This window comes from Psittacula echo (genome assembly GCF_963264785.1).
Source record: "Psittacula echo genome assembly, chromosome: 16".
NCBI classification, from domain to species: domain Eukaryota; kingdom Metazoa; phylum Chordata; class Aves; order Psittaciformes; family Psittacidae; genus Psittacula; species Psittacula echo.
Window position 1 is genome coordinate 8,310,760 of NC_137752.1, and position 21,323 is coordinate 8,332,082.

The 21,323-nt window shown below is 51.9% G+C and overlaps 1 protein-coding gene across 1 annotated transcript in view; it reads left to right on the forward strand.

The window, feature by feature from the left end:
- The window catches only part of ASTN2 (astrotactin 2), a gene marked incomplete at its 5' end in the record, with an annotated part of 331,301 nt that extends 311,265 nt beyond the window's left edge, over positions 1 to 20,036 (forward strand). Inside the window, 3 exons of the mRNA XM_080630379.1 lie at positions 11,001 to 11,101; positions 11,928 to 12,111; positions 19,296 to 20,036. Of these exons, the coding sequence (XP_080486505.1) occupies positions 11,001 to 11,101; positions 11,928 to 12,111; positions 19,296 to 19,533 (523 nt within the window). The 3' untranslated portion in view covers positions 19,534 to 20,036. The remainder of the gene's footprint in view (positions 1 to 11,000; positions 11,102 to 11,927; positions 12,112 to 19,295) is intronic.
- Positions 20,037 to 21,323: the final 1,287 nt, after the last annotated feature.

Genomic DNA, 21,323 nt, shown 5'->3' on the forward strand with positions numbered 1-21,323 from the left:
GCTCCACACCTCTGGATGCTCACAAGCATGGCCATGGCAATGCTCTGCTGAAATGCAGGGCAGGTCACTGGCCCCGGGGCGGGTCTGCTGGGGGTAGCAGGGCTGTTCAGCCATCATTTCAATAAAGAAATGATTCAAAGGGAAGGGGGTGGGGGAGAAAACCCCAAAACATCTGTTTTACTTCAAATCAGGGAAGATTCCTTTGCTTGCAAGGAATGTGTAAATCACGCCGGGCTGGGGGACGTACATAACCCTGCCTGAAAGCTGCTCTGCACTTCAAACGAATTCTAACGTGCTTACTGGGATTTTGTTTTCATTATTTGTTTGGGGTCCTCCCCACCACCCTCCTCCCTCCCTGCCTGTGGTGCTATGAGAATCTCCTGCCTGCTGCCAGCCCCTTGCCCTGTTCCCTCCTGATTCAGAGCCTCCGGGCACGGAGGGGCCTGGGGCTCACTGCATGCAGCATTGCCACTGTCCTCCCCCTATGCCAACATCATGGGGTCATTGCAGGGACCCATTCGCTGCTCTTGCTGCTGCCATAACCCAGCGCTGCGGATGTCTCTTGCTCATTTGGATCCTGGGATGCGGCAATCAGAGGCATCCCCCTCCTCCGAAGCGTTCCCTTGTGGGCAATTATTGTTGTCGTGCTTTGTTTTGCTTTGTTTCATGCTAAGGGTGAAGCTAAGGCTGGCCAACAGTGCTCGGGGACAAACCCAATGTGTATCAATCGACAGCCTCTGCTCGTAAGGGTGCACAACCACCTCCCCGTGCCAGCCTGCGAAGGTGACTGGCCCTGCACCAGCGGGACCACCCTCGCTCGCTGCAGTCAATGCAGCCCTTTGCCATTCTTCTGAGGCTGTCGAGCAGGAGGCCCTATTGTGGTGGCTCGTATAAGAGCAGTCAGCCATTGACTCGCTTGACGTGGACCACCCACTACTCCTCAGATGACACTGCCTTTTGAAGTCGCTACCAGCCGGGGCTGGATTTCAACCAGCAGCCCAGATGGAAGCCAAGCCCCCAGGACGATGAGAACAAGCCCTACCAAGGGGATCTCCAGGGGTCGCAAACTGGAGTGTCTGGTTCTTGTTTAGAACGACTGTGAGGTTGGGAGGGGCAAACGTTTCCCAGTTTGCCAAGGGTCACAACCTTCCTCTCCCCACATCTCCCCAGGGCCGGCGATGGCCAAGCTTTGCAGAGCGTTGGTAGGTTGAACGGCTGGTATGGTGAGCTGTGAACATTTCCATTGTGGAGCTCACCGCAGGGGTCCAGGGCCTCGCTCCTCTCTCCTTTCTCCCTGGCACAACTGGAGGAAGAGTTTGATTTATTCCCTCTCTCCTTCTGAGCAGCCTTCTCATCTCCTGCAGCCGCAGCCTCCCCGAGCCCTGCTGTCTCTTCATGGAAGTAGGATTGCAGCCATCCCAGAAGTAGCCCAAGGAAGGTACTAAAGTGATATATTTCTCTGAGGAGAACACAGGGCTAATGCTTTCAGATGAGGCTGAGAGCCACCCAGCCATAGATCTGTGCAAAGAAGACAAGCAAAACTTCAGGGTGATGACTTACCCCTCAACACGTAACCTTCGTGGATCTGGAGGCTTTGGGGTGTCTGTGGCTGAGGGAAGAGGGGCAGGGTTGTTCCTGGCCTAATGGGAGAGCAGAAGGTGTTGCAGTGGGAGGGAGAGAGGATGCTGGTGCTGCCTGGGGATACCCTGGCCCTGGGAGTGGAGAGCTGGAGGGATTGATGGGTGTCATGGTCCCGTGTGAAGGCTGCAGGGACATGTGGGATGCAGAGCCTGGGGAAAGCCCTCCCTGGCCATGCTGCACCCAGGGCAGCTCGATCCATCACCAGCTCCACTGATGTTCTGCATCTGGAGCAGGATGAACCCCTGCAGTTCACAGCCTTGGGCATCAATCTGAGCCATGGCGTGGGGGCAATTGTTCCAGCAGCACAGGGGGTCGGGGGCAGCTCGTTTGACCTTTGTCCAAGGGCTTTGTTTGGGATCTCCTGGGAGTCCCAGTAGAACAGGGAATGGTGCTCAACAGGCTGGTGTGAGCTGCTTTTGCTTCACTGGAGACAAAAGCACCAGCTGCTGGTGGCTCAGCACCACCTCCTTCTGATTCTTCTCTCCACCAAATGATGTCAGAATCACATCCAGGGTAACCTGGGACCTTCTCTGGCCTTGCCAGACAGAGCTAGGGAGCACCTTGCCTCAAGCACTGGGGCAGGCAGTAGGGAATAGTGAAGAGCTGTCCCAGTTCTTGCTCCATTGCATTTATAAAGCCCATCTGCAAATCTTCATCCTCACAGCCAGCAGGATGAAAGCAAGGCCACTGCTCCCAAGAAAGACGGACCTCAAACACCCATTATCCATCCTCCCCAGTGCTGGGAAATCCATACTGACCCTGCTTTTTCTGCCGTCATCCTGTCCTCAGAGTTTAAGGACCATCCCTGTGGGGTCTACTGGACATCTTACAGCTAATAACACACTTCTTGCTCCTTGGAGCACGCCTGAAATCTAAAGCCCCAAGGTTGCAACGTAGGCTGTGTTAATGTTATCTCATGTCAGGGCAGCTTTTCTGGGTGCGCTGTTCTGCTGCCATGCCAAGGAGCTGTTCTCTCACATGCACATCCCATCTCCGCCAGCAGCTTTGTGCAGCGCAGCGACCCTGCTCTCCAGAGGAGCTTGTTCTTGGTGTAAAGCTGCCTCTGAAAGGATGTGCTCTGAATGTGAACCATGCACCGGGGAAATAGAAACCTTTTTAAGGGTGAGGAATGAGGGAGCAATTATCTGCTCCTTGCCAGTGGTTGAAAGGAGCAGGGGTGACAAAGGAGGATATGTGTAAGGTAGAGAAAAGGGCAAGGGGGACGGGGCACTGCTGGTGCTCTCAGCCCTGGGGTGGTGAAGGCACCCTATGGACACAGCAGCCGGGAGGGCTGCAGGGACCATGCTGCACCTTCTGGGGTGAATCCATGGCCTTGCTGACACCGGCTGGCATCTTTCCCTCGTTTCTAGTGAAACATGTTTTGGCCTCAGGCAATCTTGGCACTGCCGCGTGCAAGGTGTCCGGCTGGCAAAGGGGCTCCTTGTGGGATCTTGGCCCTCCAACACAGGTATCATTCAGGAGCAGGGCTCCAGGGAACAGAAGGTGGCCTGTGTATCAAGGCCGTCTTTCACAGCCATGGCAGTACTGGGAATCGCTGCTCTAGTGGGGTTTATTGACAGAGTTTCGAGGGAAATTGAGATGTTGCAGCTGAGGCTGGGAAGGTGAATGTCCTAGCGGGGGTTTCTCTAGCAAGGAGGCAATGGATCCAGGCAGTAGCCATAAATGATCAGGGCTTTTAATGGATTTCTTTCTTTCCCTCTCGTCCTTGTTTTGGTTCTTGTTTGACAGGGATCTGAAACAAAAAGATTGAGGAAGTGCTGTAAGGAGTGAGAGCCGAGTGAAACCGCATTATAGCTTGGCTCAGGCGTGCAGCATCTGCGTGCGTGCAGGAGGGAATCAGGGGGAACAGCACTGACACCTTGCCTGCTGCAGGTTATGGCTCTCCATGGCGTTGTAGCTCAGGAGACAGCGAGCAAGCCTAGGAGACCTGGAGCGGCATGGGATGCTGACCCAGCGCCATGCGGAGAGGGCATCTCAGTGCCAAAAGTCATGGAGCAGCATTTTCCCATTCCTTAGCTTTCAAGCTGATATGACTGGAACTGAGCTACCTTGTTTGTGCTACCTGGGGGTTGACCTTGTGTACAGACGTGTCCTATGAGCCTCTCCTCCTCCTTGTCATCTCCCCAGTGGCACCCAGTTTCCAGGGGACAGCAGCCACTGCCTCAGGCATATCCTGGTGTTGGGTAAGAAGGAATCTGATGCTGCTTTAGTTTCTGCGTCTCTTGTCATGCAGGGGTGCATGGCAGTGGTGGGGTTTGAGGTACATGCTGTGGGTGCTGCACAACACCTCGGTGGTGGGATGCTGTGACACCAAAGTGGCATGTACCTCATTGCATCCCCATAATGCAGCAGCAGTAAGTGGCCCTGTCCTCCCCATGGCAGCCCCCATGAGGAGTACCATGCTCTCAAGTCGGTGTTTTGGAGCATGGACATAGCATCAGCTGCAGTTCAGGGTCACCTTGCAGTGTGGATAACCCTGGCTGACTTTCCCAGGGTTGCCACAGAGCAGAGATGGACCCAGGGCTGTGCCAGCCTGTCCCCAGCCGCACTCGAACAAGGCAGCCTCTTACCCTGCTGAGCATCCCGTGCTCTTCCTCCTGCCAGGAGTATTTGATGGGCACTGTTTTAGACACTTCCAAAAGGCATCAAACACCTGAGGCATGTTGTGGCAGGTACATTTATTTGCCTCCATCTGACAACTGTGCTCGGGTATTGTTGGGAGGCATCTGTTGAAGGGTAACGATTAGTCTCATGACATTTGCTGTCCTGGAAAAAAAAGGTGTGAATGGTGAGAACAGTTTCCTGACAGCCTCATGTATTCGTGCAACAGCAAAGCTTCATGCTCTGCTGTGACACCAGCATCGCTGCTAACCTGTTCCTCCATCACACTGATGGGAGCAAGGTCACTTGTCGCAGATGGTTAAAATAAGCCCAGTTATAAAAGGTACTTTTCTTGGGTGGTAGAACTGTGAGGAGAGCTTTCTAAAAGATGGTTTGTGTTCAAGATGGCTCTGTGCACTGTTCCCTTAGTGCAGGGCAGGCTCTGTGGAAAGGCGGAGCCAAAAATGATGGCTGTGCAAAACAGAAGCCATGGGTCCTTTTGCAGAAGAGGCAGGATGCATAAGCAGCAGTTGGCAGGTAGCAGGTTGGTGTTGCCTCCCTTCGTGCCCTCTTCCATGACGAGCTGCTTCTCCTCTCTTTCTTTTCCACAATGAGCTGAGGTCACCGCACAGCCCCTTGTCCCCAGCCCTACACCCTATTCCTGCCAGGCTTCGAATACCCCAACAGGAGCATCTGACTGCTGTAATACTTGTGATGGTGCCAGCCTGGGAGACAGCACAAGGATGTCCACTGCCCTGTAAAGCTTAGCCCAAATCCCAAGCCTCCAGCAGAGCCGTTGGTAGGGATGCAGTGTGGTCATGCCAGGGTACCACCTTGCTTTCTGGCACCATGGACACAGGCATGGCGTAAGCAATCAGCCCAAAGTCAGAGCCCAGCAAAGACACCGAGAAATCCTCTCCTCCTAAAACCCACTCCCTGCTCGTTGTCTGCTTGCTATTTGCTGCAGAGACTTTGGGGGGGATTGTTCTCATTTACCTTTCTTAATGATTTCAAATGGCAGGGTCGCCAATAAGCTCAGCTGCATTCCTGTGGCTTGTGTGGATGGGCTGCTTTTTATTGGATTTGATTTCTTTTTAAATTGTAATGGGTTCTGAATTGGTAATGCTTGCACTGAACACACACACCCCTTCCCATGCATGCTGCTGGCAGGCCAGCTCCACTCCTGCTCCATGGCCATCAATGAAAGTGCCTGGAAGGCTGAGCAGGACGTGTGGGGAGACCGGGGTGATGAGTGCCCTGTGGACCATGCACACCCTGTGGCTTGCGGCTGGGGTTAAAACACCCATAGCTCTGCTCCTCGCCACAGCACCCCTGGGCTCCCCCACCTTGCAGGAATAGTGTTTCAGGGAAACTTTGAGTGAATTTATTGCTGTTTTTAGCAGCCAGGGGAAGCTTTGCTGCACTCACCAAAATGATGCTCTACTGTGAGTACTGGGATAAAGAAACACACACCCCCTGTCAGCTTTCCCATCTCTGGGCTGCCTCCAGCAAGCCCCTCATCGTGGTGTCTGTGAGCTGAAGGTACTACAAGATTGGGAGAGAACAGTTTGTGCTCATAGGTCCCCCAAGCATAAAGATGCGTGCAGCGTTTGTGGCACTCTTCCTGGTTGCTCTGCTCTGCACTTGCTGTGTCTGAGCACATTCAGAGCATTGCTGGCCCCAGATCCCTCATGCTCAGTCCCCATGCTGACATGACAGAGGAGCAGAGACACAGGGATTGCCAAGAGCTGGTCCATTGAGAGCTTTTAAACAGGGGCCTCTGCCTTGTTTTTCAGCTGGAACAGGAAGCAAGAAGGGCTGGCAAAGCAGGGGTGTGATGTGTGCGTGTCAGCACGCTGGACCAGCCTCAGCGGCGCTGGTTGAATGTGAGCCCAGAGACCCTGGGCTGTGCAGAAGGCATGGACAAGCTGTGATCCACAAGAGGGTGATGGCAGGATGTGCACGTAACACCGAGGTGATGCCACACAGGTCGGGATCTGTGTTTTCGTGCTCAGCATGACGGGCAGTGGTACCCACGCTGCCAGGGGGGAGGGAATCCAGTGCACTGTGACAGTGGCCAGGTCTACCCTGCACTCAGCTCCTGGAGCTAGAAGCAGTCTTGTGGCCGCAGGAGCAAGGTGCTGAGCCCAGGCTTATCAGCCAAGCTCCAGCCAACTGTCAAGAGCATCTTGTGGTTGCACCACTTTGGAAAGCATGAGACCATATTTCTGCTGGGCTCTGGAGCAGCAACTCTGCCTTTTCCTCCATTCACGTGGTGCAGGGGTTTCCTTAGCACAGCATGGGTTTGTCCCACAGCCATTGCTTTTGGATGCAGCCAGCTACTTGCAGGCACCCAGTTACTTAGCATGGGTGTTTGGCACCTGCAGGACTTGGACTTCTTATAGGACCCATATCTCAGCAGCCCAGACAGCCTGTTTGTAGTACAGCGTCTCATCGAGCAGCCACACAAGCCCAAAGGCTTCAGGAAGAGCAGAACACAAGGCAGAACAGAAATGCCTGTGGTATCTCTATGGGATATAAAGACGTCAGCCGCCAAGCTAAGGAAGGTCAGATGCAGAAGTTCTTATCTCCCTTCCCGCAAGTAAGGATCATGAGTAAAGCACTCAAACATGAGTATCATGAGAGGAAGTGAAAAAAACATGAGCTGACATTGGTGTCTATAAATAAATAACATGTTCTGGGGCTTCATTCTCAGCCTGAGAAGTAGTAGAGCCTTAGTGCCAGCAGAAGTTTGTATTCTGAGTTATTTTTTTCTCTGCACTGAGAAACATTTAGAATAGAAAACTAGAAAAATAAAAACATTTCTATTCTTTTTCTATCCTTTAGTATTCTTTATTTTAAATGCAATTAACCATCTTCCACACTCATTGTATTCCAGGAACCAGAGCTTTAACATCCCCCTCTGCTTTCTCTTCTTCCCCCAAGAAGCATCTTGAGCCTAGTGATAAAATCCAGGCTTCAGCCAATGCTGGGTGGGGTATCTACAAGGAAGGTGTTGACATTTCATAAGGCCAAATGTTAATTGCTTTCTCTTTCTCTCTCAAAGTTCCTTCAGGTCCCAATAGGTTTGAGTTTAGTAGTAAACATTTAAGCAGCATTACTTTATAGGACTTCATCCACTGTGTTTTGCTGCAGAGGTGGCAGCGTTTCCAGGCATGGAGGGCTGATCTCTGCCAAGAGCATACGTGCTTGGAGTGGTGAAATGCTCTCTGGGACCTCTTTGGGCAAAATATGTCTTAGTATTTGTAGAAAAACAAGTGTTCATGTGTGCTCTTACTGAAGGCACTGATGGAAAAGAGGATCAGCTGTGAGACGGTAGCAGGTAGCCCCAAACTCCTTTGGAAAGCACAGGAGAACATGAGAAACCATCGTGGGGAAAGTTGATTGCTAAAGAAAACACCTCCAGGTTACGAAGGAGGCTCTGTCAGGTCGTAGCTACCATATGGCATTCCAGGTTGTCTGATGTGTTTCAGGCGCTCAGTGTGGGTCTGGGACCTTTTTGTTTCTGGCTTTGACTTCACTCCAGAGATCCTCTGCCTTGGGCAGAACACTCAGAACCACTCTTCGGCCTCATTGTTTTTGTTTTGCAAATTATGAGGGTTGGCATCATCAGGTGCAGCTCCATCACTGTCGGTGGGGATGCTGCCTGCTTCAGTCCTTGGCTCAGAACACTGGACTCCAGCCCACCACGTGCTCTGCACAGCTCCCTCCCTCAACAGTGCTTGCTGCAGCTTTCCCCTTGTTTATACACAGACCTCCCCATCCCTCCCGTGTGGTTGTGTTCCTTCGTGTCCCACCACCTTTGTGCCCTGTTGGGTCCCATGCTGGTCCCATCCCTGCTGGTGGCACCTTGGCTGCATCTGCTGGAGGTTTCTCTAAGATGCAGTAGGCAAGATCCTCCTGTTAACACCAGGTTTGCTCTGAGCTGCAGATCTTGGCACTCTCTTCTCTTCATTATTGTCTGCTTCTGGGAATAAAAGTGAAACGTAAACCCCAGCACTCTGCACAGTGCCATTAACTGCCCATAAAAGTGTTCTGCTGGGTGGTCAAGTGGTTTGAGAGCAAGATTGGAAACCATCATCTCCTGAGTTTCCAAACTGTTCATGTCACCGAGCCTCTCCGGAGCACGATGCTTCACCCCCCGTGTGTCTCTGTTTACCACCGATAAAGCAGAGCTATTAATACTGCTGTGCTTCAGGGTGATCTTTTGGACCGTAATTAGTGTTAAAACCTTCTGAGATCACTCGCTGGAAGGAGCTGGAGAGGTGCAGAGGGCTGTGTGCTGCCAACCAGCTTCCACCAGAGCTGGATTTATTGGTGCTGATTCCAAAACATCTCATTCCGAGTGAATGGAAATGAAGAACTTTCCTCTAAGGTTCTTGAAAGAGGGCTGGTTGCAGGTGAGGTAAAGCAAGTATTTTTCTTTTTCCTCAAAAAAAAGAAGTGGTTTTGAGCAGATCAAAATCACTTTGATGCTGATGTTTTTCCATTTACATTTTGGCGTTTTTTCTTCTACCATCTGAAAAAAAAATATGAAGGGCTCGTTTGTTGATATGTATTTTTTAACCTAGGTCTGACCAGTACAGATGCTTTTGCTCTTGGCAGCTGAATGACTTTGTTCCTGTGTGTGCTGGGCAGAGGGGAAAAGTGCAGTCAAAGGGCTAACATAGGTCTTTAACATCACCCAGAGGGGTGGATATGCTTTAACACCCAACCAATCCTCCTGACCCCCCTGGCGATGGAATAGGTGATGTGGGCACTAATTGCTCAATATTACAACTGTGTTGGGATAAAAGTCTGCTGTTTTGCATGGAGAGTGCTCTGGCACTGATTGCTAATGGAGCCTTGCTGCCTGAGCAAGGCAGAGCAGAGGTTACGCATTAGCTGTGCCCACCCATTTAAGAAAGAAAACACAACAACCCAGCCGCCGTGGCTAAGCAAATGGCCCCAGGATGGGGATGGAGAGCAGCTCGCAGCAGTAACCTGCACGCTGAGCCCTCTTACTGCTTGTTGTGCTTACACTGATGAGCAAGAAGAGCGTTGCCCAGCTCTCTCAATGCAGAATTCCTTTTCTCACTGGGACTGAGGTCCCCCCACCCAACACTGGGTGCTCCTCTTGGTGTTGCTTTCTGGGCCTGGAAAGAGAGGGATTCATGCTGCCAAGCTGCAGAGACACATCCCTTACCTGCTTACAGCAGGAGACTCCTTACTCACCTTGAACCCTTTGCCTACTGCGAGGAGGTGGTACATCTGGAATGGGATGCTGAAGTTAGACTGCTGCCCTAAATTCACTATTACCCTATTGCTCTGTTGCTGTCCCTTAATTATAGCGGGAGAACAGCCTGTGTGTGTGGTACTTGTGAAGCTGTGGACATCCTTCCCGAGCTGCTCCCCCTCTGAGCAACGTTCCTTGTAAATTAAGGAAAATGATGTCATGCCAAAGAATTAAATAGCATCTCCATGGGTGAGCTGAGAGTGTGCATCCTCTGCATGGCCCAGCTTACTGAAAATGGGAGTTGCCCCTACACACGAGCGGGTTCCTTGGCAGGCTGCTGGCGTGCTTTCAGATAGCAAGTATTGTTAAGGAACTAAGGCTAATTGTTCTGGGAGAATGGGTCCTGTGCTGGGAATTGCTACTGTGCAAATGGCAGCTCTTATCAGGCACGTGTGTGGGGTGCAGCCGGGAGCAGAGAGGGGGCTCATGTGTGGGGTGAGGATAAGGGAGGCATTGCTCTGTCCCCGTTAAGGATGCTGGGGAGTTAGGACCATTCCTTAAGTAAACACACCCCAAGGTCTCAATCCCATTTAAGCTTCAGCTGCTTTATGGGACTCTTTACGCTCACTTTGCAAGAGCCGCTCGGGTTTAGGATAAGGAGCGGGGCTGCGTTGTTTCTTGGGAGCTGGGTACCCCACCACCAGGCATCTCCAACCTCCGAGGGGCTCAAGCCAGCTCCTGGACTTTGTCAAAGCCAGCTGGAGTTTCCGTGCCTGGCTTGGAGTGAATAAATATGAACCAATGCCTTTTGGGAGAGTGGACAGAAGATTGTCACCCCTGCTGCGAAAAAGCTTTTGGAGCTTCGATGCTCTGACCAGGGCTCTGTGCTCAGCATCCCCGAGCATCCCATGCAGCCACAGCCTGTTTATTGAATGTTTCATCCAACACAAAAGCCATATTTTACTGTCAGATGCTCTCCATTAGCTTCGAGTGTGAAATTATCATTCCCACCCTTTTACCAACCCCACCCTGGTGGGGAAATGAGGCAGAAAACAACCTCAAGGCCGTTCACAGAATGTGTACGAGCTGTCACTTGTCAGCACAGAGCCCGCTTACACCAGGAATTACTGCTCAGTCTCAGGAGGGCCGCAGAGGAGCCCGGCTTGCAGACGCCAGAGCATTATAACGTTTGCATCAGCACATGGCAAAGCAACCCTGGAGGTGTTTACACCCTCCTGCAGTCAGGCAGCTGCAGGGTGCAGCCCCACAGGGCCCCCAGGGATGGAGGGGGTCCATCGTGATGCATGGGGACGTGGTGGCCTCCTGTCCCTGGGTGCTCTCCTGTTCTAAGCCCATCTCACATCTCCTTGAGATGCCAAACCTGACTGATAGGGGCCTGGATCCCGTTGTTCCTTCCTCTTGTGAAGGCCGGTTCCTGTAACAACCCCATGGTGTGGGACTGGGGGATAAAGACATCGTTTTCCTTCTTCCTGCCTTCCAGATTTACCCTTTACGCAGTGGATACACGAGGGAGACACTCGGAGCCGAGCACGGTCACCCTGAGGACGGCCTGCCCGCTGGTAGATGACAGCAAGGCAGAAGGTCAGTGTTCAGGTGCCTCATTTGCCATGACGAAAGACGTTTCCTGCTAGTTTTGCTTTGCCTCTATTCAGCTCTGGGTGTTTAGACGGATGCTGGTGGCAGCTGGTTTGGTACCGAATCAGAAACACCAGTAAAAGCCCAGCCACTTTTGCACATCTGCATTTTTAGGTTTGAAACCAATTCCTTTTGTTCTTATGCCCAGAGCATTTGGCTGCTTTCAGATTTAAAGATTCCGCTATGTGAAAGGCAAGTTACCCGTTTTCTTTCTTCCTTGCTTTCTGTTCTGAAAAGCACACAAAAGGAAGTTTTGGTTAATGCTTTATTCCGTGTTCTTGATGAGCATTACCAGGAAAAATGAGCAAACGGGAGACTACAGAGAAGGAAGGGAATGGAGTTTTGTGCATTTTTCAACTCTAAAGAAAGATCCTTTTCTACAGCCGAGTTCACCCTCTTGTTTAATACATCTGAGTGGCTCTAGTAGATACCACAGTGATGATGTGCTGTATTTGTGGCTGAAGTACCATCTTGTTACCAACGCCGTTGTATTCTTCCTGTCCTTTAGCATCATAGCTGTGCAATTGCTTTTGTTCTGGTGAATTAGGGAAGAGCTTGCCTGCCCTACATGAGAGGGTAAGGCTGTGTCTGCAGCCCTCCTCCTCCTCCCATTCCTTCATGGAGTATTGCTGGAGCCTTTAACTGCTCCCCCAGTCACCAAATACTGCTGCAGGCAATCCCAAGGGACCAGCAGCCAGCCCTGCCAAGGGTTTCACTCCTGTGTTAACACCTTCTGGCTGTTCATTAATCCTATTCCCCTGATCCTTTCCAGAGATAGCTGACAAAATCTACAACCTCTACAATGGCTACACCAGTGGGAAGGAGCAGCAGACGGCCTACAACACGCTGATGGAGGTCTCCGCTTCCATGCTGTTCCGAGTCCAGCACCACTACAACTCCCACTACGAGAAGTTTGGAGACTTCGTGTGGCGTAGTGAGGACGAGCTGGGGCCCAGGTACCTGTCCCTTCCCTGCGCTCTGCCCTGCACCAATGCCTGGAGCACACTTCTGCTTGGCCACTGTGGATGTGACCCTCGTTGCCTTCTCCTTGTATCCGAGAGAAGTCCCCTTTTGGTGGTCACCAAGCTGTCATCCCCTAGGACCACCAGGTCCCACTCGATCTTTGGATGAGTGTTTATGGCAGACATAGCAGCTTGGAGGTGTTTGGATGGGTGTCTGTGGGACATGTAGCAACCAGCCTGAACCAGGCAGGTGATAGTGCAGATGAGCTGGGTGTGCTGGAAGAGCTGAAGGGTGTAAATTAGGCCTAGGACAAGAAAGTAAACTGGGACCAACTCAGATCCTCTTCAGTTGCAGAGCCATGGTAGATGAGACCGTGGCTGCCCCAGGGTTCAGAGATGTCCTGATGAATTGCAGGGTGGATGGTTGGAAAGGGTGACTGAGGAGGTGAAGCAAACATGCAGCAGGTATGTATGTGTTGAGTGGTGTGTGCAGTGACAAGCATTAGGTACCGAGAGCTGCAGTACAGAGGCAGCTGTACACGTCGGGGTGCTTGAGGAATACAGGACAAGTCCATCCCTATGCTGTAGTGTTCGTGCAAAGAGCAGCAGAATCCCTCCTGGGCAGTTTTTGCTGGTGTCAAGGAACATGATGTGACCTCCAGGACCAGCCCCCCAAAGTGGATTCTGCACCCAGGACAGATCCTTTCTGCCATCCTGCATTCACATTGGCTTCCTCCACACCCAGGCAAGATTCCCTGCGCACACTGAAGGAGAGGACCACTTGTCCCACATTAAACTTTGGGCTCCTGCTGCCTCCTTGTGTGGTTGGGGACATGTGTGGCAATGCAAACACCCTGCTGCAGGGGGATTAATCCTATGTGAAAACAGTTTTGAGCCCCTGGAAGGGCAGAGCTGAGGCGCTGGTGAACAGATTATTACTTGTGTCTGTAGATTGACTGTTTGACACCATCAGAAGGGTCAACGATTGAGCAATCGATATGTGGTAAACTTGGCTCTTCTAAATAGCATCTTTCATGAGCATTTCCTTCTATTTATTTCTCTATCTCTCTGCCGTGACGTGTGTTTATTCTCACAGTGGTATATGGTTGCCATACAAACCATAAATGTTTCTAAAATTCCCTTTTCCACCTTCCCTCTGTCCCAAAAGAATAATTCAGCTTGCTGATATAGGCACTAGAAAGGTCCTCCTGAATTTTAGCCCTGTGGTGCCCCTGACTCCGTGCAAGGATGCCAGCAAATGCACAGCACCTCATCTGTTACCTATATACACCTTTATGCTAGAAGCATTTCCTCTTTACCGTACACTTCATGCTTTGAGGAGGGCTGGGAGAGGACTGGTTCTGGGAGCGTGAAGAGGAACCTGTCCAGAGGGGCTGCATCTGCAAACCCCATTGACTCTACGATATCAAAGGTACATGAAGTACATTGCACCCAGGGTGCTGGCAGTGTCCTGGCAAAGGCCAGACTGCCACCCAGCCCCTTAGGAAGCATCCTGCTTCTATCTGCTAGTTAGATACTGCTGAGGATCTGCCCGTAACACCAGATGACAGCTCCTGGACACAAATCCAAGCTGGCCTGGGGCTTGCCCTCCTCCAGAGATGACCTTGGTCATAGTTTCTTTGGTAGTTCATTAGCCTCTGGCACAGAGCCATCCTCATCCTCCTCACTGCCCTCCTCCTTTGATGATGCTGCAGACTCCTTTGTCCTTTTCAGTTGTTCCTCTCTCTTTGAATCCCTGGGAACCATCAGCCTCTCCTTACAGATCTGTATTTCCTCCGTTACTTGAGACCCAACACACTTGCTGAAGGATGCTATCTAACCTGATACCTGCATCAAGCCATGAGAGTTACAAGGTGACGTTTAAACTGCCCATCTTGCCTGACTGTACCACGCTACATCTAGAGCCAGTGGTCGATTCGGCTGCTGTCTGCCTTCCTCACCGAGCCAGATGAGTTCCTAGTGGTGCCCTTGTTTTCTACTTGAGCAATATGTGACTTGCAGCCAAGGGGAAGCATCTACAAACACCACAGCAGCCAGTGCCAGGCCCTTGACAAGAGCAAAGCTCTGGTATCCAGCTTGGACAGAAGCAGAGGCACTGATGTAGCAGGAGGAGGGTAAGGATGTGCCAATGGAGGCCATCTCGTGACACGATTGGAACAGACAGCCTCTTCTCCTTCCCGGGGGGGTGTTCATTTTCCTACCTTGAAATGTTTATCAGATGAGCCTCAGCTTTGCAGTGAATGTTCCCTCATAAACCGGAGCGACAAGAGGGAAGCTGATTGCCTCCGTGTAATAAATACATCACCCCAGAGCCCTCGTGAGCCCAGTTTCCATGAAAGGCACAGGTTACTGCAAACAGCTGCTTGCGAGAAGCCATGCTGACAGCCAGATGTCCCAACCAGACAGTTTACATTAAGGAGACATTAAAAACTTAGCTCATAGGTGGCCCTAAACCAGGACTTTCTGTGGTCAGCAGCATCTTGGCACCTGGCTTGCCTCATCCTGCTAGTCTCCTTTAGCAACGACAAACCCTTTCCTGCTCCCCTTCCCAGTCCTCTTGCAGACACGGAGTGAATCTCACAGAGTTAATTTGTTCCAATGCGATCTGTCTAAAGCAGTGAAGGTTTAATGCTACTGTGCAGTCAGACCTTTGGCTGTGTGCAGCCGGAGGGCTTCCTGACACAGCAACAGGGAGGTTTCTCAATTAGTTTCTCTCACTGTGTTTTCAGGACAATTCTGATGACCACTGGCTTTACGAGGAGGCAGGACAAGTAATTAAGTTTAAATCTTCCTTCCGTGCCCCTACTTGTGGCCTCCAGCAACAACCAGGGGTCAGGATGTGGCATCAGCCCAGGGCTTGCAGCCTTTCCTTTGCTGGAGCAAGTCACCAGGCAGGCAGCCGGGACAGTCACGGGGGATGAAGTGCATCTCCAGAGCAGCTGCCTTCTGGTACCGAGGGGGAATGCAATGTTCTGATGGGAGGCTGTGATAAGAGGCCATCAAGTCCTGGACTCATTGTCCTCCCTTATGAGGGTCTGACAGACCCAGGTCAGTTCTCAGGAGAGTGGAAAAATCTGTAGTTATGACAAAATCACCCCATATGGGAACACAGCAGCCAGGCAGCAGTCCTGGGAATCATATCCTCCCTCTATCCCTGCTAACATTTCTTCTTTGCTTCTTTATGCTGGTTCATTCCCTTTTAATACCTTCCTCCTAGGTGAGATAGGGCAAGGTTCTGCTGGCTCTGGGTATGTTTTCATCCCACACCAGCCCTCAGCGTGAGTGATCGCTGGCCCCTCTGCATCTGGGGGCAGATGTCCCTGTGGGAGCACCCCTGGGCTGGGCAAAGCAGGACATAACATGTCTCCTGCTCTTGGTCACGTCCTTGCAGGGCTGGCAACCAGGGATCTCAGTGCTCTGTCCCCTGTGCAATCACTGCACTGCACTCCCTTGCAGTGGAGCCACTGGTTCATTCATGAACACTTGGAAGATGCCATGGCAGCACCCATCCCCTTTCCCTTTCCTCTCCCCCACCATGCCACGAGGTACCAGAGAGGGAAACAGCCATGTAGAGCCTATTTTTAAATCCCCCTCTTCATCATTTATGACTGTGGCTGTGACCTCCTGAATCCATCACAGAAGTGGAGACCAAAATCAGCTCCTGGCTGGCGCCGACTTAAAACAACAGCCCCCGTGGTGGGCACGTGGCAGGTGGGAGAGCTCCACTGGCTCATGCCAATGTGGGGGCACCCTTTGTCTGGGATATGGGGTGAGGGGAAAGGGTTTGCTTCATCCCTTTGGGGGCTGAGAGCTTGGGGTTTGGACATAGGCAACTCCCCCCTCACTCACTCCTCTCCCCATTCCTGCCCTTTAATAAGGCAATAAATTACCATTCCTGGTAGGGATGAGGTTGGTCAGCGTTTAGGAAGATTTCATTTCCAGGATTTGAAAGGTGGTCGTTCTGACCCGACAGCCCTCCGCAGGGAGCGCTTGGGTAATACCCAGGCCTTGATTTATGGTGTTAAATTGGCAGCCCAAGAACTGCTCCTGTAATTTATTACCCCACTTCACCAGAGAGCCTCTTTTTTCCCCTCACCCACTCTGAGTCTCCTTCTCCTTAGTTGTTTTAAGAGGGAACAGCTGACAGCCGAAAGCTAAATCCAACATTTACACATGACTTCATTACCCCACTAACATAAATGACTCAAAGTGGTGAAACCCATTAAAACTGGGGCTTTTTGGCACTGGGAACTGAAAGCCAGGGGCCTGATTCCCTCCCTCCTCATCACAGGGGATGTCTCCTGTGAGACACGTCTCCTCCTTGACCACAGTGCAGTGTGTTTTCCGCATCCTTGTAGCACCAACCCATTGTGTGCAGCACGCCAGCCTTAAACACTGATTCTTTCCTGGGAATGACTGCACCAAGCACACCTGCAGATGCGGTGGTGTATGAACAGTAGTTGAAGTGGTGAAAAGGAAGGAGAGAAAGAGAAGAGCCAGCACATACGTAGGAATGTGCTGGGCAGTCCACTCCTGGTGTTGTTTAGGGCCAAGTTGTGGTTACCACCACTGGGGTTTGCCTCAAGGGCTCATCATGGCCACTCGTTGTTGCTCCCTTCTTGCTATGGCTGGGAAGAGCTTGTGGAGTCAGTGTGGGGGAAAATCATTGGGTTGTTTGGGTGGCCCTCGGATGGATGACTTCCCCATGTCAGTTGTCATATCAAAGTCCGTCCCATGACCTCTTGCCTCTAAAACCAGATCAGACAGATATTCATCAAGGCAGGTTGTTCCCAGCAGGGAAATGGCACAGATGATGGCGTTTGGTCCCATCCAACACCAGTGACTGTGATTTGCTGAAGTTTGTTCACTGTAGTGACAGTCACTACAGACCTTGCTGAGCTGAGCTTTACTCGATCAGTCTTTACTGAAAGCATCTAATGCCATCATAGAATCATAGAATAGTTAGGGTTGGAAAGCACCTTAAGATCATCCAGTTCCAACCCCCCTGCCATGGGCAGGGACACCCCACACTAAACCATGGCACCCAAGGCCTCATCCAGCTTGGCCTTGAACACCGCCAAGGATGGAGCATTCACTGCTTCCCTGGGCAACCCATTCCAGTGCCTCACCACCCTCTCAGTAAAGAATTTCTTCCTTAGATCCAATCTGAACTTCCCCTGTGTAAGTTTGAACCCGTTACCCCTTGTCCTGTCACTGCAGTCCCTGATGAAGAGTCCCTCCCCAGCATCCTTGTAGGCCCCCTTCAGATACTGGAAGGCTGCTCTGAGGTCTCCACGCAGCCTTCTCTTCTCCAGGCTGAACAGCCCCAACTTTCTCAGCCTGTCTCCATACGGGAGGTGCTCCAGCCCCTGATCATCCTCGTGGCCTCCTCTGGACTTGTTCCAACAGTTCCATGTCCTTTTTATGTTGAGGACACCAGAACTGCACACAATGCTCCAAGTGAGGTCTCCCGAGAGCAGAGGGGCAGGATCACCTCCTTCAACCTGCTGGTCACACTCCTCTTGATGCAGCCCAGGATACGGTTGCTTTCTGGGCTGCGAGCGCACACTGCAGCCGGCTCATGTTCATTTTCTCATCGACCAACACCCCCAAGTCCTTCTCCGCAGGGCTGCTCTGAATCTCTTCTCTGCCCAACCTGTAGCTGTGCCTGGGATTGCATCGTAGGATTTCATAACATCTGCAGCAGACATGCAGCAGTGAAGGGCCTGTTCTCAGCAGTGGGAGCACCAGATGCTGCAGAAGGTCAGGTGGCTGCTATAAAGAGTAGCATGAGTAGAGGATTCTGTCAGAGCTGGGCTCAGCTCAGCCCATGACACCATTATTATATGTGTGTGTATAGCTAATGACTCAAATTACCTAGTCAGGCTTGTCTTTATACATTAAATCAATACATGGGTACCATGTAGTGTGGTCCAAGAATAACCGACTCCCTTTCCTCTTCCCTTCTCCTGTAAAGCCAGCCCTGAGCCCATCACCCTGGGGATGGAGCAGGGCGCTGGAGGAGCAGTGATTTACTACAGCCTTTCATCCAGTGCTTCTGCTCTGCAGGGATAGGTCTGTAGCTGTTTGGGATGCCGGGATGCTCTCTTGCCTCCTGCCACCGTCTCTGCCCTCTGCTCTGGTGCTGGGTGGCTCCAGGCAGCCCTTCCCTGGCGTCCCGTTGCCGGGTGCCTGTGGGTGCATCGGGCTCCCCCCGCACCAACACCCCTCAGCTTTCATAACCGACTAATCCCTGTGTTTGTGCCTCGCTGCCCCTGACATAGCATTATCGGGAATTTACATTCCTGCAGGAGCTGCGAAATCCCCAAGCCCTGAATCCAGAGCTTTCCTGTGGCACCCGAGGGAGAGGAAATAATCTGTGATCTTGCGACTTTCAGGCCACTGAAGTAAACCCTCTTCCCCTCCCTTTGTTTGATTTAGCACTTTGCAGGCTCCCACGAGGGGATTCTTGGTTTCTTATGGGTTTATTTTGTTTTGTCTTCATGTGGTGTGCTTTTTTTCCCTGCTTTTCTAGTGTCGGTCCTTTTGGGCCATTTGCCTCCTGGAGACTTGGGAAAACAGGGAAGGGAAGGGCTGGACCCATCAATAGGGTGCTGAGGGTCTCACCAGGGTGCATGGGGACTAGCACATGTGCTGGAGCCTGTCAGAGCACATAGTGGTGATGGTGACCGTATAGCAAAGGGCAGACAGTGACCCCGTGCACCCAAGCTGCTCTTGTGGGTCAGGCCTGAGGTCCCTCCAGCCTGGTGCTGTGGAATAGTAGATACACCCAGAACATTTGGGCAAAACAGAGCTTCTCACTTGAAATAGGAAAGACAATGTCAGGCAAATGGGTCTCGTGCATTCTCCATGGAATCATAGACCGGTTTGTGTTGAAAGGGACCTTAAAGCCCATCCAGCTCCAACCCTTGCTACGGGCAGGGACACCTTCCACTAGAGCAGCTTGCTCCAAGCCCCTGTGTCCAACCTGGCCTTGAACACTGCCAGGGATGGGGCAGCCACAGCTTCTCTGGGCACCCTGTGCCAGCGCCTCAGCACCCTCATAGAGCTGGTGGTGGACCCCAGAAGTCCTGTCTCCTGGTCTCTTTGCACTGCCCGCACTGCTCTGTCTCTGTCTCTATCTCTGTCCCCTCCAGGAAAGCACACCTGATCCTGAGGAGGCTGGAGAAGGTCAGCAGTCACTGCTCCACCCTGCTACGCAGTGCCTACATCCAGAGCCGCACCGAGACCATGCCCTACTTGTTCTGCCGCAGCGAAGAGGTCCGGCCGCCCGGCATGGTCTGGTACAGCATCCTAAAGGACACCAAAGTAACGTGCGAGGAGAAGATGGTCTCCATGCTGCGCAACACGTACGGGGAGTCCAAGGGGCGGTGAGGGAAGGTGCAGGCCTGGAGCTGTGGGAGGCAAAGGGACTCCGAGGAGTCGAGGACTTGTGATAATGCTGAGTGCTGGTGGGGTTTGGGGTCGGGTGGTGTTTGGAGGGGTTGGAAGGGGACAGCGAGGCCAAACAGGACTTTCTCACGCAGACAGCAGAGAAACAAGAAATCAGCAAGTTGGACTTTTAATTTCTTTTCCTTTTTTTTCTTTTTTTTTAATTTTTCAAGAGGAAAAAAACCAAGAAGAAATTCCCTAATTTGACTCAGCATCAAAGCCTCTCCTTTTTAATCTTTTCTTACTGAATTTCCTGGACTACACGCTCCAAAACCCTGGATAGGAGGAGATAACGCGCTGGAGGCCAGCGCCAGGCAGAGGGGAGCTGCTGGGCACGGGGTGACCCCCTCCATGCCTGTGGGGCGAGGGACCCCGGTGCAGTGGTGGCCGAGGATGCAGGAGGAGGTGGCGCGGGTGGCCGGTGACACCGCGCTGCCAGCCAGGATGCCCGGATTGGGATGCCAGGCGGGTGCCGGGATGCTGCAGGCAAGCTGGGCTTTTGTGCCACTGCGAGTCGACGGAGCGGCTCCGCGCGCAGCCGGCGCCCGGCAGCTTGTGCTGTGCATTAAAGGTTCATATTAAGTCCATCTCTGCTGCCTCCTTGGTGTTTCTTCCTGACACCATCTCAGCGCTGCTTGGGCGTTCGCAGGGCTTCAGGACCAGGTATCACTGATGGCTGTTCCTAGGATGTGTCCCTCTACTTGGCTCTGGATGCAGTCCTGCATCCAGCTCTGGAGTCCTCAGTACAGGGAAGACCCTCTGTTGGAGAGGGTCCAGAGGAGGCCAGGGAAATGATCAGAGGGATGGAAGAACTCTGCTATGAGGAATGGCTGAGAGAGTTGAGATTGTTCATCATGGAGGGGAAAAGACTCCAGGAAGACCTTATTGTGGCCTTTCAGTGCTTAAAAGGTGCCTAAAGAAAGATGAAGACAGACTTTTCAGCAGGGCCTGTTGCAACAGGATGATGGTGATGGTTTTGAACTAAAAGAGGGGAGATTCAGGCTGGATGTAAAGAAGAAATTCTTTCCAATGAGGGTGGTCAAACACTGGCACAGGTTGCCCAGAGAGGTGTTGGATGCTCCATCCCTGGAGACATTGAAGCTAAGCTGGATGTGATTCTGATCTAGTTGAAGATGTCCCTGCTCATTGCAGGGGGCTGGAACTAGATGACCTTTGAAGGTCCCTTCCAACCCAAGCCATTCCATCATTCTATGAGGAGCTGTATTTGGAAACCAGAGCTGACCCCAAGAGCTGGATGTGCAGAGACAAGGGGAAAGTGCAGCCTCTTTGTGTAGGGTCCTTCTCCCTCCCAATGCCCAGCTCGGCCACTGGCCCCAGTGGGAGCTGGAGGCGTGTGGGAAAGCCCAAGAAGGAAGCCAGGGGCTAAAAGGACATAGAGAATCTGGTTTCTTTTACTGTCAGATGTGGGTTAGGCTGGCCCAGGATCCCTGTGGGTAATGGATTTCTCAGCCTGGCAGCCAAACCAGAAAGTGCAGGAGGGTGAGAGGGGAAAACACACAAAAATCAGATCAGCTCAAAAGCTGTTGCTTTTTAAAGCAAAACGACAAAACCTGGAGTGGGGAAAGGGAGCAGTGTGGGTTGGATGAATCCGTTTGGTCAGCCCAAAGCAAATAGTTTTGTTTAGTCTTTCAGGTTATTTAACCCTTTAATGTAAAAGCAAACAAGCAGGAGGTGAGTTTCAAAATGAAAATGTTTTGAAACCAAAGGTGCAA